The sequence below is a fragment of the Balaenoptera acutorostrata genome, chromosome 4 (genome assembly GCF_949987535.1).
Source record: "Balaenoptera acutorostrata chromosome 4, mBalAcu1.1, whole genome shotgun sequence".
In the NCBI taxonomy this organism is placed as follows: Eukaryota; Metazoa; Chordata; class Mammalia; order Artiodactyla; family Balaenopteridae; genus Balaenoptera; species Balaenoptera acutorostrata.
In genome coordinates, this window is record NC_080067.1 from 3766881 (window position 1) to 3786853 (window position 19973).

The 19973-nt window shown below is 41.2% G+C and overlaps 1 protein-coding gene across 1 annotated transcript; it reads right to left on the minus strand.

Annotated features, from left to right (window-relative positions):
• Positions 1 to 2660: 2660 nt before the first annotated feature.
• Positions 2661 to 19967, minus strand: NR1D2 (nuclear receptor subfamily 1 group D member 2). Its single transcript, XM_028164444.2, has 5 exons — positions 19912 to 19967; positions 17471 to 18093; positions 15222 to 15407; positions 12318 to 12528; positions 2661 to 6060 (listed from the first exon to the last, which is right to left on the minus strand). The coding sequence occupies exons 1-5, from the start codon at positions 19922 to 19924 to the stop codon at positions 5864 to 5866; spliced, it is 1230 nt and encodes a 409-aa protein (XP_028020245.2). The 5' UTR covers positions 19925 to 19967; the 3' UTR covers positions 2661 to 5863.
• Positions 19968 to 19973: the final 6 nt, after the last annotated feature.

Below are 19973 nucleotides of genomic sequence, written 5' to 3' on the forward strand. Positions count from 1 at the left end.
CCCCTCCCCGGCACACTTCTGCCCCTGAGCCTTGAGAGGTGACTCGGAGCTAATGGTGGGCGAGGGAGGACCATGGACAGACGGCCGGCCGGCAGGGCGCAAGTTCACCCCGGGTTAAGGCAGGTGAGGTGTCACCCTTTAGCTGCGGGGTCTCTGCCCACCCCAATCCCCAACACATTCTCCACTCTGGCCCTTCTTTCTCTTTTAACTGTGTTGTTTGCGTACCATCACATCACAGAGGTCGGCCCTGGAAGGGATGCTGGAGGGCGTAGTTCAGTCCCCTCACTTCGCTGAACCCAGGACGGGAAAGGGAACCTCTAGAGACCACTGAGGATACGGAAGTTATTTTTACTGTCAAGAAGCATTAAGCCAATGATTCCTGCCCTCTGAGGTAGGAGTTCACCTTGGACGATGCCAGCACCAACTAGAACACTAAGGATCCTCCCAGTATGTTCTCGTCTGGGGGACTGGTGATGAGACACGGTCTCGGTCATCTTCTGTCCCTTGTTTTAGATTCTCCTGATGAAGCAGTGTCTGAAGGCTGAGGTCATCAATGAGTCAGTCTTTACTGACAGGGCAGTTTCTAGCTGAGAAGGCCTAAATCAAGGACCACCCCCTCAGTGACTTCAGCCAGAGGGCTTGTGAGAGACCCACCACCCAGGCTGAGCGGGGAGAGGACCCTCCAGGGCGCCTCGCTGCCCCGGGGATGACTCCTGCTTTCTCCTCTTTCTACTTAACGGCAGGGACCTAGGGTCTGTATAGGCTTCACTGTCTGCAAGTTTTCAATACACCTCATTTAGTCTTGCAGCCACTTGAGTTTACCCTTTCTACAGATGAGAGAAAATTTTACTTAGGGGTTGGGGGGATAACATTAGACTATTATGTATTGAATCCTTGCCTAAGAGCTTCCCCCCCTTTACCCCTTCCCAAACAACCCACAACTGCAGAGATCAAAGTAGACCTACTAAAAACCACTCTGCCAAGGAGACCCCAAGCCCAGTGCCTCTCTGTTACACGTAACAGCTGAGAACAGATTCTAAGGCCCAAATATCTGGGTTTTGCAATCCGACTCTCCACTCAGTAGCTGTGCGACCTTCAATAAGTTACTGAAACTCTGAACCCTGGTTTCAGAATCACCTCTTGGGGTTAAGCGATAGTGGTCTGCTGCTAATGTTTAACAACCAGCCCCCTGGGAAGGAAAAACATATGTATGACTGTGTAAGTATGTATTATTCTTACTGAAAGGCTATGCAGCACACAATATATAAACCATACAATACTCTTTACTGTAAATTCCATATAAACAATTAATTCTCACAGAATGCATTCCTTTATTTTTGCCAGAGTTGCAACTGACAGACAAGTATAGTTCTGGCATGAATGTTGATTGATATTTTAAGTATATTAATACAACGAAACAAACAATAAGAACTATGTTAGAACTTGACTTGTTTATCAGTGATATGAGAAACTTCTTTGCTAAATCAGATAATAGTTTTCAAGTACTGGACAATTTCTTCACTTCTCTGTGCCTTTTGCAATGGTTAATGGCAACAGACTTTCAACCTGTATTATTAACATTTTCTCCATCACTTTCTTAAGTCTAGAAAAGAGTAAGAGAGAGTAAGAGTTAAGAAAAGCAAATGTGACAAATTTTAACAGGCCGGAAATGCGTGTAAAAACTAAAACCAGATCCGTGAACTCGCTGTCTTCACTCATTTACTCAGCTGTAGCATTCCCAAAATTTGGAAGGACTTTAAGCTCTTTTGTTTTCCATCAACCACACATTTATTTAGAGCTCAATGTTTCTTACACTGTGCAAAAAAGGGGCAAAATACAATGCAAATTTGTACAATAATCGACAGAATATGATCAACATCCTGATGAAAACCCAAAGTGGGTTAACAGGGATTTTTTCTCCAGAGAGCACACTTTCCAAGGAGCCCTCAGAAGAGCTCAGCACAGAAAAACAAAAGGGGGGGGGGGGGGAGGGGTTATTTAGTGGAGAACGTTTGGGAAAAACTACATCCCACTAAACCCTTCCTTAGGATCCACGATGCACATCTGCTCATTAGAGAACAGGAATGCCATAAAGACATCTCAGTAACCCTGGTTAACCCAGTATTGCCGCATTTGTTTAATCAAGAAGCCCATTTCTCCCACCTAACATCGATTAATATTCACAGAGAAGTAGTGGATATTACTGGTCTTGGAAACAACTGCAGGGAATGCTGATTTCAGTAACTACCTTAACTCTGCCCGCCTGGCTGCAACCACTGGGAAAGGCAAAAGGAGGTCGTGGTCCTGCTCAGGCTCCTTACCCCATCCACGGCCAAGGCTGAGTCTCAGCTACACCAGGTACCCTACCCCTTTCTCTCTCACCATCTCCTTCCCAGAAGACCACCTTACCAAATACGGCAAACCACTATTCAGCTGGCATTACAGAAAACAGTAATGATCCTTGCTGGAATCTCTAAACAAACTCTACAACAGTCTTCTTTTTAAAACAGCCCTGCATACAGACATGCCCCCTCCCCACACTGAATCAGAGATCTGTTCAATGCATAGGAGACCCTGCTCTGCTCCAGGGAAAAGTAGTCAGTTAAATTATAGATGGTCTTACCAAAAAGTCAGGAGAGAAAGATACCAAAAACCACAGCTGGTTAGAAATAATATTTATTATTCCCTCCCCCCATGTACAGATTACTTTTCAGAAACAGGAAGATATTATCCATGTCTTCATCAATAACAGTTTGTAGAAAATAAACGTAATTCCTATCTTGTCAACAATATAGTTCTATCATTTTTTTTAAAACAATAGCCATTTTATTTTTCCATGTTAGTTCAAGAATAGCTTCAAGTTTTATGTTTCAGATCAAATCAAGACAATCTTTGTTTCTAGGTAATTGCCTGACAGAGCCCCTCCCCCCAGCCCCTAAAAAATTCTATATCCTAAGTGATAAACTCCTCTTGTACATTCAGCAAACTTTATATTGGAAAAGAATAACTGAGATAGGTACTTACTCTCGTGCACAGTAATAAATCTAGCTGAGCTTCTACACCTTGCTTTGCAATGATGTTTACATAAAATAAATCATATCTTATCAAGTTACAATGGTAATTTCTTGAAATGTAGTTACGAAAGCTATACACTTAATCCACTGAAATTTCCTTCTAATTTCTGAATCTGTAATTAAACCATTGCCATAAGGAAAAGCTTCATCCCAAGAAGATGTTCCCCCTTTTCCTCAGCTATTTCTCTCTAAAGGCTTGAACCCTCTCTCAGATCATGTAAAGAGATACATTAAAAGCACAGGAAAAAAATGTTTTAGCTCGCTGACATAATGCCCTTAAGTTTGCTGACATAATGCCCATATTTTAACTTTAAAATGTAAAATCAGAGTTAAAGCATCACTTAATTCATACAGTACATTGTTCATTAATCAACAGTGTCCCACCAACTCAGAAGTTCCCTAAACTGGTTGTCTTCTCCGCATTTAGTAGGTTTAGGACCAATGACTCAAATCAAAGAATGTGCTTGTAATAGGCTGCTGGTTTAATTCTAGAATTAGAAGTTTCAATCTTGGGCTACTTTCAAATACAGAAATGCTACGAGTGGCATATGAACTATTAATTTTGTTTCCCATTACCTACAGGAAGAATTTGTTCAAATAAAATTTTACAAGACAAAATGCAAATCTCTATACCTATATATAGATGTATACATGTATATATTGAACCTAACTAAAGTTTTATAAGCAATACTAACATAGTTCTGGTTACACATTCCTAAAGACTTAGTAACTGTTTTAAAGATATATGTTATAAAGAGGCTTATGCAAAAGGCAAAAATTAAGAAACAACATGATCTTTGAGGTTTTCAGTATTACTTCAAAAAAGCTGTTTCTATTCCCCATAGAAGAAAACTGTGCATTTATCTTAGAAAAAAAAATTATAAAAAGATAATGCTATCATGTAAAGAGTTCACAAAAACTATACTGTATATCCCATAAAAGTCATACCTATTTAAGGTAAATCACGATTATGGTTTATATTGTATTACAGACATCACCATCACCTTTCCTCTTTAATAATGAGAGGGTTTAACTCTGTTTTAACTTAACTAGTGCCACAGAAATTCAAGTCCCAGTAGCAACAAGTTAAACAAGGTTACAAAATAAGGCATTCTGCTCACATGTCATTAAAGTAACAGGCTGAGTAGAGTAAAATGGGATCTTTTCATTTTTGTAATTTTATACAATCCAAAAATTATATAGAAGGCAACTTTACCCAAAAATCCAATTAATTGCTATCTTCCAGGGCAACAGAAAAACATACATAAAATCCTCAACTTTTTGGCAATTTTCTCCAACTGCCATAAAGAGGCTGATCTTATCTATTTAATAAAGCCCAGTATCAGAAATATGGATGAAACGTCTCTGACTATGCCATTTCTAAGCCTGTAGGTCACACACTAAATGATTTTTCAAATCACAGATTAAATCTAATTTGACAAAATCCCTGTAGTGTTATTTAGGGGGAAAAAAACAAGTGGATTCAGAACACACTTGCACACCCACACTCACACACACAGGCACACATCAACATATTGAACAGTTTTCTTAAACATTGGTTGGTTCTCCAGAAAGACTCCAAATATTTATCATCAAGCTACAGCATGTGCGTAAGGGGCTGCAATGCAACTTTTTTAGCACAAAGTAAGAATCTGAATGAACTTTTAAACAACTAGTACCTGAACCAAAGATTTTGCCAAAGATGAACTCTGAAATACATGTTTTTTGAAATCTGGACTCAACTGCCTGTTGCACTTGTACATTAATTAAGTGTTGCTTAGATAAACAAAAATAGAGCATAAATTCATTACTCTACTATCTAAAGATTTAAAGCAATGGTTATGTCATCAACAGGTAAAATGCACCTAATTTGGGTCTTTTGACACCTCTTGTTTTAAGTTTATTGTATGATAAAGTTCTTCACAGTTTAAAATATTGTGAAGAAATATATTTATATATAACTATATTCACATAGATAATATGTACACATACTATGTATTTAATGTACCCATAAACTTTGAATATGTGTGTGCCAGAAGGATAACCCACACATACGCAGGAACCCTGAATAATAGATTGGTGTGGACTGTGAAATGATCTCTCAGAAATGCATAGAAATAAAGAGTATTACTGTGAATAATTATAATAACAAAACTTTTACCGTATTTACATAGTGCCTATCTCCCAGGAGGTAAATATGCTTTCTAGACATTCATCAGCATCTCTGTGAGGTGGGGCATTGGGAACACGGTCAAGTCTCATCTTCCACAACCAGCGAGCCTGTCCAGGACCACGCACTTTCACGGTGGCAGAGTGGAGCACAGACAAGGAGGTTTCCTAACTTGCAAAGGCTCCAATCACCAGATCAAACAGCCTTGGGGTGAAATCAAGTTTCCATGTTACAAGAGAACTTCCACCACAAAGGATTAATTTTTAAGTCCTCATATACTTGTGATTGTGCATTATATTTGTACCACAGGGAGATCAAAATGGTTTTTGGTTTTGGCAGATGAAAAAGTCTAACATTCAGTGTGACTATAATTCAGTGTAACTTCTCCAGTTTAAGTGCAACACCGCTGACTGGTCTACCGGGGGATTGCGGTCAATGTCTAAGCATGGCTGAAGAAATCTCAAACAAACAGCTGCTGCCTGGTCACAGAGGCGGCCTGCAGTCTCATGTTGTCTTAGAGGTCTCTCCTACCTCCACGTACGGTACACACGTAAATAAGCATTTCAGCACAAAATATACAGTCAGCATGAATCAGTCCATGTTTAAATAAACAAAGGCCTTAGGGGTGAACTTTAAAGGCCAAGAGCTCCTCGGAGTGCATGTTGTTTAAAGATCGAAGATCTGGCAACTTTAGAAGAAGTTTTGTAAAAATAGAGGCCTCGTTTGGATGGTTTTTCATTATTAAGGTCCTTAGGGCGCGGATGAGCGTTTCCTGCAAAGCCTCCACAGAGTTGACGTTTTCTATCCCGGATCGATCTGAGGGAGAGTGAGGAAGAGGGCGAGATGGAGGAGAGGACGTGTTATTAACATTAAATACAAATATAATCCGTGCTCGTCGGTCTCATTAATGAATTCAAAACAAGGTTTTACACATTGGAACAGAGGCAAAAGATAACTGACAGAATTTTTAAAATCCCAATGGCAAATTTTTATAGCTATTTATTATAAAAATATATATCACATAGTTCATTTGATAAATCAAAATTCTTTATAGTGATTAGGTATCTGCTCACAAAAATCTAGAGGTTCTGATTTTTAAAATTAGATGCTATCTAATTTCAGCTGCTTCTGATTGGCGAAACGAAATGAGTCATGTGGTTTAGCAGTGTATTTTCCTCTCATGTGGAACATACCACACCTGCCCGTCACCATAGGTGGCAGGCACCTGAGACCCACGAGTGGATCCCTCTTCCCTTGGGCGGGCCAGACTCACTCACTACTAATGAATAAAACATTGTAGAAAAAGCGGTGGCTTCCTCCTTAGGCAAGCTCTCACTCGCTTGCCCTGAGGAAAGCCGGATGCCATGTGAGATGCCCCATGAAGTGGCCTGAGTGCGAGGGAATTGAGGGTGGTCCCCAGCCGCCAGCCAGCCAGGAACTGAGGTGCTCAGTCCAACGACTGCAGGGAATGACTCCTGCCAACCACCACGTGAATAAGCCTGGAAGCGGATCCTGCCCTCGTGGAGCCTTCAGGTGAGACCACAGCCTGCCCACAGCTCGACTGCAACCTCCTAAGAAACCCTGAGCCAGAGGCACCCATATCCTAACCCTCAGAGATAACAAATGTGTGCATTTTTAAGCCACTGAGTTTTCGGGTAATTTGTTATGCAGTAGTAGATAACTAACATAGTATGCAACTTTATTACCTAGTTACATTAACTTGCATTCACTTTCACTTAGCAAACTGTGTTTATTAAATTCATCATACAAAAACGTTAATAAATTAGTGATTCAGCATAAACCAGCAATAAAGGAAAGTATCCTTAAATGAGCCAAACTTATGTTGTTTGCCATGGACTTTTTTCATCAGCATGGGCTATTTCTTCCCTTTACAATAGGAGACCGTTGTGCACAAGAAGTATTCAATAGCTCCAAGTATAGGGGGTTGTAATTAACAAGAAAAGGACTTCTCCAAGGAAGCAAAATTCTCTGGCCATTTACACCCTTTTTTCATTTTTTTTACAAGGAGGTCTTACATTATAACTGATAGCTGAAAAACGTTACTTGCAATGCAAACACTCAGAACAAGGACTAAAATTTAACAGTAAAGGGGGGGAAAGTTTCACTAACTTAAATGCAGGAAAAAATGATGAAAATAGTTTTATATTATATTTAATACAATTTGGATTATGACTACAACCGTGTGCTAATTCTTATAGGAAAAGAAACAAACTAAATGTTGACTACTGGCTGGGGGGCGGAAGGAGTCATGATTTATCACACAAAATTGTGAGATGGACAAAAGATCTCTTTTGACACTTGACTCTGGCCATACAATCATAAGGGTCATCTCTGCAAAACTACTTAAAGCTTTCAATCATGCTTCCAAGACTCTCCTTGCCTTTAATGTTCAAGTAATTGTTTTGTTTAACAGCCTTGCAATTTACTAATTCATTCAGCAAACACTTATCCGTGATGGGTGCTAGGGAATTAGCAGTGAACATAACAAACAAACCTCTCCTTCCTTTAGAGAGCTCATATTTGGACAGAAGAAAGTAATAGGTTTACATTGTATCATCAGTAATTTACAATAACAACTGGGAAAGAATGACGGTGATCCCCACAAACAAAATAATCTAGATGGCAAAGAAAGAAACAGACAGGAAGTGGGAAAGGACATTTGAGTTGGTATTACACGTGGTTGGTCCTCCAGTGAATATCTTGTGTTTCGGTGACCTATGCTTATGTAGTCAACCCCCTTCCGGGAAACAGATGCCTATACTGTACCTAAAAATGTTAATCATATTAAATTTTTCTAAAACCATGCTTTCATGATATGAAGGCCAGAGGACCTAACTACAAATCTAGCTGGATCACAGAACAACGATCCTCTAGAAACTGCAACACTAGAATGCACAGACTGAAACGGAAATTCACCTTCCAAATGATGCCCTAAGTGCTATACTACTACCTGCATAATTTAATTCATGATACGGCTTTCTACTTCCTTAATTATCTCCCAAGCTTGTCCTCCTCACCAACTGGGCTCCCGATGCATATTCACTTCCTACATGATGGAAGTTAAATTCCTTCAACGAAGTCTCCATGAGGACAGCTGAAACCCACATCCAGGTGAGCCCTGGTCTCACACCCACAGGCCAGTCTCTAATCTTCAACTGGAAGTGACTGCGGCCATTACACACAACCTGAAAAAGAATTTACCTTCCAGGTATAATTCCTCTTCTCTCCATGGTATCAAGAGTCTTCCAATCTCACAGGCAAATAAATACCATGTTTGAGACTCCCTTAGCAGCTAGAGCTATTCTGTTAACAAGCGGTAGAGTGGGAAGGCTTCTGAAGCTAGACTAACAGGAGTTCAAATGCCTGATCAGCCCATTATGAAAAATGTGACCCTGGGCAAATTATTCAAGCCCCCTGTTCCTCAAATTCCTTGCCTGTCGTAACTGAGGATAACATGTCCTAGCTCACATCCAAGGTCTGTTGTGAAGACGAAATTATATAATGAGATCATTAACTAGCATTTCTTCGGACAACCACCACCAGAACAGAACAAGAACCAGAAGGCAAGTGTAGATTCCAAGAAAAACAAAAGCTATTTTGAATATAAAGCAAACTATAATGTTGCTTAATTCTAAACAGTTAACAGAGAATATAAATAAATAACCCATTCGTTATCTGACCCTGGAACACGCCCTTCAGGAAGGGCAGGTTTAGGGGAGAGTCTCTGTTGCCTTGTTACCCTTTCAACCCCACCGTGTGAACACTATGAGCACTATTCACGTGATCATGCTACGACAAATGCTGACGTTTTACTGTTCAACTTTTAACATCAACTGATAAATAAAGCACAGAAAATAGTCACATTATAGAACAGAACGTAAATATTTTCATTCTTGACAACGCAGAAGAAATGTTAGCACAGAAGAAGCCGGGATGCGGAGAAAGGAGGGCCCTGTGTCCCTGGATGGTGAGAATATTCTATCTAAACTATCTGAGAGGTTATGAAAGAGTGAGTGAGCAAAGACTGCGAGCATGTTAAATTTATAAATAAAAGCAATAAAGTAGCAGAAAAAATAAAACATAAAAATTGAGGGGGAAAAGTGAGAGGGACCTTGTTTTTTTTTTTTCTAATTTATTTTTGGCTGCATTGGGTCTTTGTTGCTGCACGCGGGCTTTCTCTAGTTGCGGCGAGCGGGGGCTACTCTGCGTTGCGGTGCATGGGCTTCCCATTGAGGTGGCTTCTCTTGTTGTGGAGCACGGGCTCTAGGCGCACAGGCTTCAATAGTTGCGGCACAGGGGCTCTAGAGTGCAGGCTCAGTAGCTGTGGCATGTGGGCTCAGTAGTTGTGGCTCGCGGGCTCTAGAGCACAGGCTCCGTAGTTGTGGCGCACGGGCTTAGCTGCTCTGCGGCATGTGAGATCTTCCCGGCCCAGGGCTCGAACCCATGTCCCCTGCATTGGCAGGCGGATTCTTAACCACTGCGCCACCAGGGAAGCCCCGAGAAGGAACTTTTATTTATCAGTTACATCTACTAAATAAAAAGAGGTACAAGCATAGTATTTAGAGTTGGGTCAGCAACCATCAGAACAATTAAAAAGAAAGATGGTTAGAAATCTAGTTCTCTGAAGAACAGGCTAGGAATAAAAGGAATGCTTTCCATTTTATACTCTTCTACAGTTATGGAATTTTATTTTCCTGCTTTAAAAACAACAATAGTTCTTTTTAAGTGACAAAGCTTTAAATTCGACATGAACACTATCATATATTTAAGTGAAACAACAAATTTTAAAATGCATGCATGCTGTGTTGCCTGTGTATCTTCATATATAAACACAACACAAACAAGAATGCCTTACCATCTTTTACAGTCAGTCTCTCCCCTTTGGTACCATCTATCAATAAGCAGGCAAATGGACAAACGGATGGACAGGTGAATGGAGAGAGGCAGACCCCCTAATGCTAACAGTGGTCTTTCTTGGCAGTGATATTATCATCTTTATTTTCATCTTAATGTTTTCTAATTTCTCAAAGAACCCATATTATTCTTATGATAACAAAAGAAGGCTTTTTCAAAATTAAAATCTGAAACATAAAAATCACGTTCCTGGTGGAAAACACAACTGAAGTAGCATGGTTCTGGCAGAGAGCTCCCCTTTACCCCTTGGCCTTCTTTTCTTCCCCTGAACTACCTCGGGGACATAGTCCCTCCATCTCCCCTCCTCTGCCACAACCTATTTCAGGAGAGTTCACTCCACTGCCTCATACCTGGAGTCATTTCAACAGCCTCTCAACCTGACTCTCCAGCTCTGATGACTCACCTGTCTAATCCACCCAGGACAAAAATGCAGAACTAAGTTTAAAGCACCGCTTTGTTCCTGCCAGATCATTCCCCTACTTACGACGTTACACTGACTTATTTCAGTTACAGCTCTTCTGTTTAGCTCGCACAGCTGTCACTCTGTAACCCCCTGCTCCCCTCACCCCAAGCCTTCTGTGCACCCCAGGCTTTGGCCCCGCCCCGTGCCCTCCCTCACCTCTGGCTGGGAAAACCTAATACCCCATCCTCCCCACAAAGCCTTCTCAGATGACTTCATCTTCCTTCCTAAACTCCTACCTACCTCAGTCAGAACCAAGCAGTTTAGTAACACAAAGCTTTCTGTGTTGGTTCTGTCTCTCCAAATGGAACACAAAGCTTGTGTCTTAATGCTTGTTCTGTCTCCCCTGAGCACCTAGCACTTAAGGCATATTCATCAGATAAAGAAGTTAACAAGTATGGATTACCTTTATTTCACAATTACAGATTTAGTAATCGGATGACAACTCAAACCATTACTAATTCCTCATGAAGAGACTGAGAAATGGTAGGTAAGTGCAAGAGGCATTACAAGGTTACTGAGAAAACAGGCATCCCTCACTGACACAGTCCATCCAAACTATTCCCATAAGTGTGCATTTTTAGCTACCCAGGTAGAGCTGATCAGAAAAGGTAGCCAAATAATGCTTGCAAATGGCATAAGTTTTTTATACCACTGACGTGCAACAGGCCCTTTAAGATATACAAAGAGCTTCCTCTCCTTAAGGATCGCTGATATAAGAGTTACTGACTTACAGTCCAGCCACATAACCAGGGGCCACAACTTATACTTTACAACCCTCACAGTGCTCAGCACAAGGTCTTTTACGCAGTAGGAAGCAAATGGGAAACTTAAAGTAAGTCATATCAAAATACTGTCTAATGCTCAACAAATGGTTTAAAATAAAGTTAGCGATACCTAAAAATGGCTGGCACTTTCTTACATGTCCCCAAGAAAGTCACTGTCTCAATTTCCAATTTGCTATTGGGAATAATCTCTGCCTTACTACCTACTGTCTGAGTTGAAATACTTTGGTCAGAAATAACTGCAATATAATGCAAGGTGGCAGGGAAACTGGGAAACACCATCAATGACTCATATAAATAAACATTAAATGATAGGACTCAACAATCTTGGAGGCTCCCATGGTACAATCCCTTCCTTTCACAGGATAAGGAAACCGAGACCCAAAGAGAGAAAATTACTTACCAAGTCACACAGAAAATTCAGTAGCAAAGCTGGTGAAAGCCTACAGCTCATAATTCTCCGATTTTTGTTAACAAAACACAGTAATACATCTTGATACTTGTAACATTTTCAAGTAACCCACATAATATTTTAACTAAAACTTAGATTCATATCATAACCACCTACCTAGAAATACACAATGTTCCAAAAAATAAATGCATGAAATAATGCTTTAGACTCGTAAAAAATCATGAACAAAAGCTAAAGACTAAGAGTGGTATATGTGAGGCCCAGATCTAAACACCCTTTTATCCCTATACAGCACTTTTGACTTCTACTGTCATGATAAAAAAAAAAAATTAATTATGCAAAAATACCAGATTCCTAGTTTAGCATCTTTCCGGAGGCCCTCTCCCCTCTACACAGCTTGCCAGAAGCTGGCCGCCTGCCACCCTCTCCCCACTGGGCCACCGCACTCCAGGTGCCGCACAGTGGCCAGCAGCTCCCTTACCTGCAGAGACCAGGACAACTGCTGTAAACAGGCTCATCTCTTCACCACTAAGTCGGAGGGCATTCAGCTTCTCACTAAATTCAAACATAGAGTTTAGCAGATCCCCTGCTCCCATTGAGTGTAAGTCATCCACACTATACTTCTTTCCACTTAAAAAGGTGACAGTACGTTCCTTTGCGTCAAATAATGATGCAAACCGTACCATTAAAACCTGGAAAAAGAAAAAGACTTCAATGTATCTGGGGAAGTTCAATAGTAATACTAAAAAATAACTCAGTATTCAAGTCAGTTAAGAGACATCCTACACATAAAAGAAGAGTTGTAGAAGAAAAACTGAGTTTATTTTTACCCAGAACCATTTGCTTAAGACAAAATCTCCACCAAAGCGATAAATACTCTAGGAAGAGCATTAAAAAAATTCCAGCCACCGGTGGCAAAATACTCAAGTCCTGTGATCCTCTGAAACTATTAATAAAGATTCTGAAATGTAAATTCAAAATTAAAGCAGGCAAAAAAAAAAAAGCCCAAAAATCGAAATTAAAGCAGGCAATAATGCCAAGAAATTTGAAACTGGGCCTTGGCCAAAGGCATTTAACAAACTCTTTAAGCTACCAAGTGTATCATATGGTCTCTAAGACCTAAGTAAAAAGAGCAGTATTTCAATGCAACAACACTTGGAATCACCCAAACACCAAATGCAACCAAGGCAAATGCAGCAGACAAACTCTAATTAGTCTATTTTAAGAAAGCATAACCCAAAGAGACAATACACAAAGAAAACTATGATAGTAGGTGCTCCAGACATCAAGTTATAATGGAAATCCAGACCAAACCAGTCACAACTGCTAACCTGCAGCACTCCCTCCACTATAGTAAATGGTAGCATCTAGGTCACATATTTCTCTCATAACCAGAGGAACACTGAACAAACACCTGCCCTTTGCAATGCTCCCAAGCAAAGACTTGTTTTACCCAAGACAACCCGAAAGAGAGTGAGCCTTCTAAGGAGATGGTGCTAGCTCTGCAACACAGCTATCTTCAGACAAATCACAAGGTGAAAAGAACACAAGTCCTGGAGCATGAGATTCGTGTTCTAGCCCTGACTGTGTTATGAATTTACTGGTAACCCAGGAAAGAAAAGTCTCTTCACCTCTCAAAACTGAGTGAATTGAACTCAATCTCTGACATCCCTTCTGACTTGAAACCTTAAGTCTAATGTTTTCCTTTGAACTGAAAACCCTGACCTACAGGTGTTTCTTTGGAATTCTATCACAGCTATTTTATTTACAAAAACATCTTCTCTGTTCTAGCTCAGGTGCCCCAGAGAACAGAACCGAAGGCAAGGGTTTATGTGGGATTTGCACTGGCACATGTGAAAACAACAGGAGTTAAGAAAAAGGAAATGAGATGGAAAGGAAAGAGAGTCAGTATCAGAGGACATACTGCTAAGCTGGACACCACCTGACATCAAGAACAACTGAGAGGGCTTCCCTGGTGGCGCAGTGGTTGAGAGTCTGCCTGCCAATGCAGGGGACTAGGGTTCGAGCCCTGGTCTGGGAAGATCCCACATGCCGCGGAGCAACTGGGCCCGTGAGCCACAACTGCTGAGCCTGCGCATCTGGAGCCTGTGCTCCGCAACAAGAGAGGCCACGGTAGTGAGAGGCCCGCGCACCGCGATGAAGAGTGGCGCCCGCTTGCCGCAACTAGAGAAAGACCTCACACAGAAACGAAGACCCAACACAGCCAAAAATAAATAAATAAATTAATTTAAATTAAAAAAAAAAAAAAAAAAGAACAACTGAGAGCCGGATCCTGTGGGAACATCCGAGGAAGTGAAGATCTTCCCCCAGCTCCCTTCCCCTGCTGATCAAAGACTGGGCCCACCCGGCATCAACGTCCCACCCACCCTCTGCATTTCAGGATAATGCCTACGTGAGTGCTGAGCAAGTGCTGAGACTTCTCCCGCCTCAGCAGCAGCAGGGAAGCCCCGGGGCAGACAGGGGAGAGGTACCTAAGCAAGCACAGCGAGAGCCTCTGTCTGCATCCTACTCAAATTGGCAACAGGGGCTGCCCCAGGCCCAGGCAGAAGGCACCACAGCAAGAGAAGGTGGAGTAGCACAAGTAGCCAAGGATCCTGGAGTGAGGCGAGGCCATGAGGATCCACAGTGGTACATAAGAGATGTCTGCAACACCTCCCAAATATCCTACCATCTCCTAGGAGACAAAAACCACGATCTATTTACCCTTCGTGTCCAGTACTGAACATAGTAAACGCTGGGTTAGGCTTTCAGGAGGTGTCTAACTCGGGGAACCCACCAAGTCCACACCTGAAAGCGATTCTAGAACTCGGAGTTCATGTGCTGCAAACACAGTCCGTTTGTATCTCAAGTCTTAAGTAACTCAGCGTTTACCTTTGTCTTTTCCCAAGATCCTGAGATGGTCACTCTTTTGTTGAAATTTTCAGCCTCTGGACTATAAATACTTGTTGAGAAAAGAATCAAAGTAAAATACTACCTTCGACTTCCCTGGTGGCGCAATGGTTAAGAACCCACCTGCCAATGCAGGGGACACAGGTTCGATCCCTGGTCCGGGAAGACCCCACATGCTGCGGGGCAACTAAGTCCGTGCGCCACAACTACTGAGCCTGCGCTCTAGAGCCCGCAAGCCACAACTACTGAGCCCGTGTGCCACAACTACTGAAGCCCATGCACCTAGAGCCTCTGCTCCACAAGAGAAGCCACTGCAATGAGAAGCCTGCGCGCCGCAACTAGAGAAAGCCCGCGTGCAGCAACGAAGACCCAATGCAGCCAAAATAAATAAACAAATTTATTTAAAAATAATAAAATAAAATAAAATAAAATACTACCTTGCCCTGTATCAATATTCAGGATAAATAAAACCTACCTCGAAAGTCCCAGCTTTTAAAAGGTTGACCTGGTCATGTTGAGAGAGATCTCTGAACCCGGGAATACGCTTTGCAAATTCCACCACTTCCTTCACTGCTGGGGTGAAGCTCATCGAAAATTCTTCCCAGATTTCATGCCCCGATTTATGAGGATCCACATACGGAGACTTATTCATTGGACAAACCTAATACACACAAAACAGAAGAACTACTGAATTGTGAGAGGTGGTAAAGAAATTTCAAAGGTAGCATATCAATCAATGGAAACCCCATGAATATACCCTCCAACATGAGTAAAATCTACTAATATTAGCACTTTCTCCATTTGCTACTTGCCTTGTGACAGAGAGCCTCAGAGCAGCCTAACTTAAACAGCAGTTAACTTATCATAAAAAGAGGTAGCCTAAGAAAAAGTCCATCTATCACAAGCTAGTTCAAAAACCTGTTGCACAGGTTTGAGAGTTTATTTTGTAATATTGCTGCCATCTTGCACTGGGTTTTATGGTTTTCAAACAAATTCATACATATTCATTCACTTGATTCTCAACCTTACTACTTAGTCATGGCAGACATTATAATTACCATTTCTTAGATAAGGAAATGGGACTTTAAGAGGTTTAGTGATTTATCCAAATACACCTAGAAGTCACAGGCCTGGAGTCCAACCCCGCACTTAGTATTTCAAAACTCACTTTTTTCTAAATAGGCACAATTACACTGTTGTAATTTCAAACAGGAAAAGACAGTGAGATGCCTTACTTTTTTAAAAAAGGTCACTGACGGGGCTTCCCTGGTGGCGCAGTGGTTGAGAATCCGCCTGCCAATGCAGGGGACACGGGTTCGAGCCCTGGTCTGGGAGGATCCCACATGCCGCGGAGCAACTAGGCCCGTGAGCCACAATTACTGAGCCTGCGCATCTGGAGCCTGTGCTCCGCAACAAGAGAGGCCACGATAGTGAGAGGCCCGCGCACCGCGATGAAGAGTGGCCCCCGCTTGCCACAACTAGAGAAAGCCCTCGCACAGAAACGAAGACCCAACACAGCCATAAATAAATAAATAAATAAATATTTAAAAAAAAAAAAAAAAAAAAAGGTCACTGACCACTTATTTCATATACAATGGTGTGACCACTGGCCTCCACTTGTTCAATTAGGACACAATGACTGGACATACAAGATGGACCTTCTAAACGAGGATTGGGGAGGAAAAAAATAGGAAGCCAAAGAAAGTATTAGGACACTACAAAGATTATGAAACATACACTGTATACTCTATTGGTAAAATCGGCCTTTAAATTTTCATTAAATCCATAGGAGATCGAGGAATGGGATGATTCTATAGCCATGGAGAATATCACAGAGCAGAACCTAAATGCTTACACGTTTTTTCCCTCCCTAACAGAGCCACTAAGCCTAAAAAAATATGAGGCCACCTTCCAGATCCATGGAATCAAATACTTGTAAGTGACCCCAAAAAATCTAACATTAGGATTGGGGTAGAGTCAACTATCTTGAAAATGAAAAAAGAAGATTTTAATTACCTGGCTATAGAAAATACCAAGCACTATCAAAGGATCTCATTGTGTAAACTGGAAGTGCCGTGGTACTGCTGTTTTGGATGAAATTTGGGCTGAATATAAACAATGTACTTTCATGTAGACTATTGTATTTGATGAAAACACTTAAATGATATGAGTAACATTAACTCATTCCATAGGATGAAGTCTGAGAAAATCCTTAGAAACCAGTGAATTATATTTAAACTATGCCTAAATTTTCAAACAACAAAACATCCATGTTCTATATCCAAAGACCTTTTTGCATTATAATGGTTAAAGAAAACACTTTCCTTCTAAATCAAGGAATTACTGACCATGGCAAGCTAAAAGATCAGCCCTCTGAGAAAATCCCAAAGCTAGTGAGGCAATGATTAACCTGAACGCTTCAAGTTTGAAAAGGATTTCTAAGAATTAAAGGACCAATTTAATTCTTCATGATCCATATTTTACATAAAATCCTAATCCCCATCATAGTACCAATCAAATAGCATGCCTGTACCTAGCTCTGTATGAAATCAGCTCATTCAGCAAATGATGTTTATTAAAAATATTTGACCTAAAGTACTGCGCAAAATTGATTCTGTAAATCTCTTAGGTTTTCTGACACCCCCGCCCCTGTCCTCTGAATAGAAGAAAGCCTTCAAAGCTTTCCTTGATACAAAGTGAGCAAAAAAAGTGATTTCACTATACCAGATGCATTCTCCCTCCAGCGCTGCACAGGTAACTGTTCTTGTTCTCATTCCGAGAACATCCATCTACGGACATTCTGTCACATACTCTCTGAGCATAAGCATTGGAGAAGTTCACACAATGTCCGTTTGTAACACAAACGGCACGCCCGTTGGCGTAAGGCATCGCGCTCCTCCCTCTGTACTGTGCACCGAGATGCTGCTGGCTCTCACTACAAGGAAAGTGGCTGCTAAGCCCACTGCCGCAACGGTCATCATTCAAGTTATACTGCTCCACGCTCTTAGGAATCTGTTCTCTCGGCGGCTGCGCGGTCTCTGCCGAGTTTTCTCGCTGCTCCTGATTATACATAAAGGTATCCTTGTGCGCCCTGGTTACCATGCCAATCACTTCTTCCTTGGCAAAATCCGAAGAGGGAGCAGAGCTTTTGATGTTCTCTTGCTCCAGCTGGGGCTTGGGTCGCAGCTGTTCCTGGGCTGGTAAAGCTGTCTGCTCCTGCTGCTCTACTGATGGGTCATTCTGCAGATGACCATTGAACTGGCTGTTCATCATGGTCTTCATCGCACTCTGCATCTCAATTAGCATCCTCTGTTTCTCACGCTTAGGAATACGACCAAACCGAACAGCTATTGAAGAAAAAGATATTTAACATCTGCATTCTAAATAAGACCCGTTTATACAAAATAACACAAAACTGGCTCTGACAGCTATGGCTTCTAGTCATATGAGTAAAGAACATCCATTTGTGTCTGGCCCAGATTATCCTAAACTTGCTGGTTATGTTTTTCTGGTACCACAGGAAGTGGGAGCAGGAAGAGAATGTTTTGTTTTTCTCTCAAAATAAAGCTAAGAAGATCTCTAGGGTATTTTATAAGCAAAGCCTAAGAAAGAAATTTGGAATTAACTAATGAAAATCAGTTTGCAGCAGACCAGCATTACTGTACAGCACCTTACTAAGAAAGCTGAAGGCTCTGCTCTCAAGAAGGCACATGTGATTCAGCTACCCACATCCACCAATGCTGATGGAACCCATAGGTACAATCACTCCCCGAATGACCTCTGTCCATTCATTTTTGTAACCTTATTTCAAGACCCAACTATGAAGGGATCTCCTTTTCCAACTTCTTAAAAGAGAAAATCTTTAAAAAAAAAAAAAAGAAAAATCACAGTCAATAGAAATGTAGTTATTGGAAAATAAACTTGCTGGATTTTAATTAAAATCAATGAAACAAAAATAAAATCATTCATCCTGCACTACCTTAGAGACTAGTCTTAGAATGAGTCCTGTTTCCAACGTTCATATCCCTGGGGGAAAAAGCTTCTTTCCACCTAACATGTATACAGAGATAATAAAAATTCAATATCCACCCAGCAAGAAAGCCTCACTAATCTAACTACAGCCTCTGGCATTGTCACGACCACAGACAGACAACGTTATCATGGTTCACACTCTACCTCTGCTTCCTCCTGTACAACTGATGGCCATTTTTACTCTTTTTGGGGAAATCACAATATCCATCAACTTTGGATTAGTATTTCTAGTGCTATAGAAAAATTTTTCAAGCAACTGGAAATACAAAACATCAATTGCTGAAACCTGTCATTCAAGAACCTCATTACAACACTATATTTCTGCGTCGGTACGATACTAGAGTAATCTAAAGGACTGCTTAAATGACCCTTCCCTAGATAAATACAAGGTTCATTCTTAGCAATTCTTAATTAACTCTACGAAGCCAATCCCTTTGAAAACCTCATACTCCTCTATTATGTTACTTAGAACACAATGAGACTATCCAAAAATGATTTCCCAAGAACAACGGACAGAAGAGTCACATCTTCCAGGGACGTCATCCATAAATAATACTAAAGGTCCTGCAAATCCCCACAACCTTTATTTTCCACGGGAGTGGGTCATGCCAGAAATAAGCAACCACCTCCACTCCAGACCCTGACGTCTCTTTCAATTTTGCATCTCCTTTCAAAGTATTCAGAAACAGTGCCCTAAAAGCACTGTGTCGTATCAGGACTGAGAAGTGATAGAGCTGATTCACGCAGGGAGGAATGGGTTCCTCAGGACTGCTAAGAGATCACGGAAAAAAGCCAAGGACTCCTATATCAAGATAAAGTAAATCTTTTTTTTTTTTTTTTTTTTAGGAAAAAGAAAAAATATTCAAATTGCGTAGGGAAAAAATGGGTCTTTTCACAGGCAAGCAACAAAAAAAGAAGAGAGCCAAAAGCTGTTTCTGGGGGTGATGATGCTAAAATTTTGACCTGAATGAATTTGGCATCCTACAAGGCATCAAAATGTGTTTTCTAAAATCTGTTTCACCCTGAGCACAAGGGGGCCATTGGTAATCGGCTTATAGCTCCGGTTTATGCTGAGAAATAAGGGCCAAGCTCCACGCGCTTTAAGGAGAGCACTCTTTAAACTGGGGACGTACCGTCTCTCGACATTCCAACAGACAGACACTTTTTGAAACGACACTGCTGACATCTGTTCCTA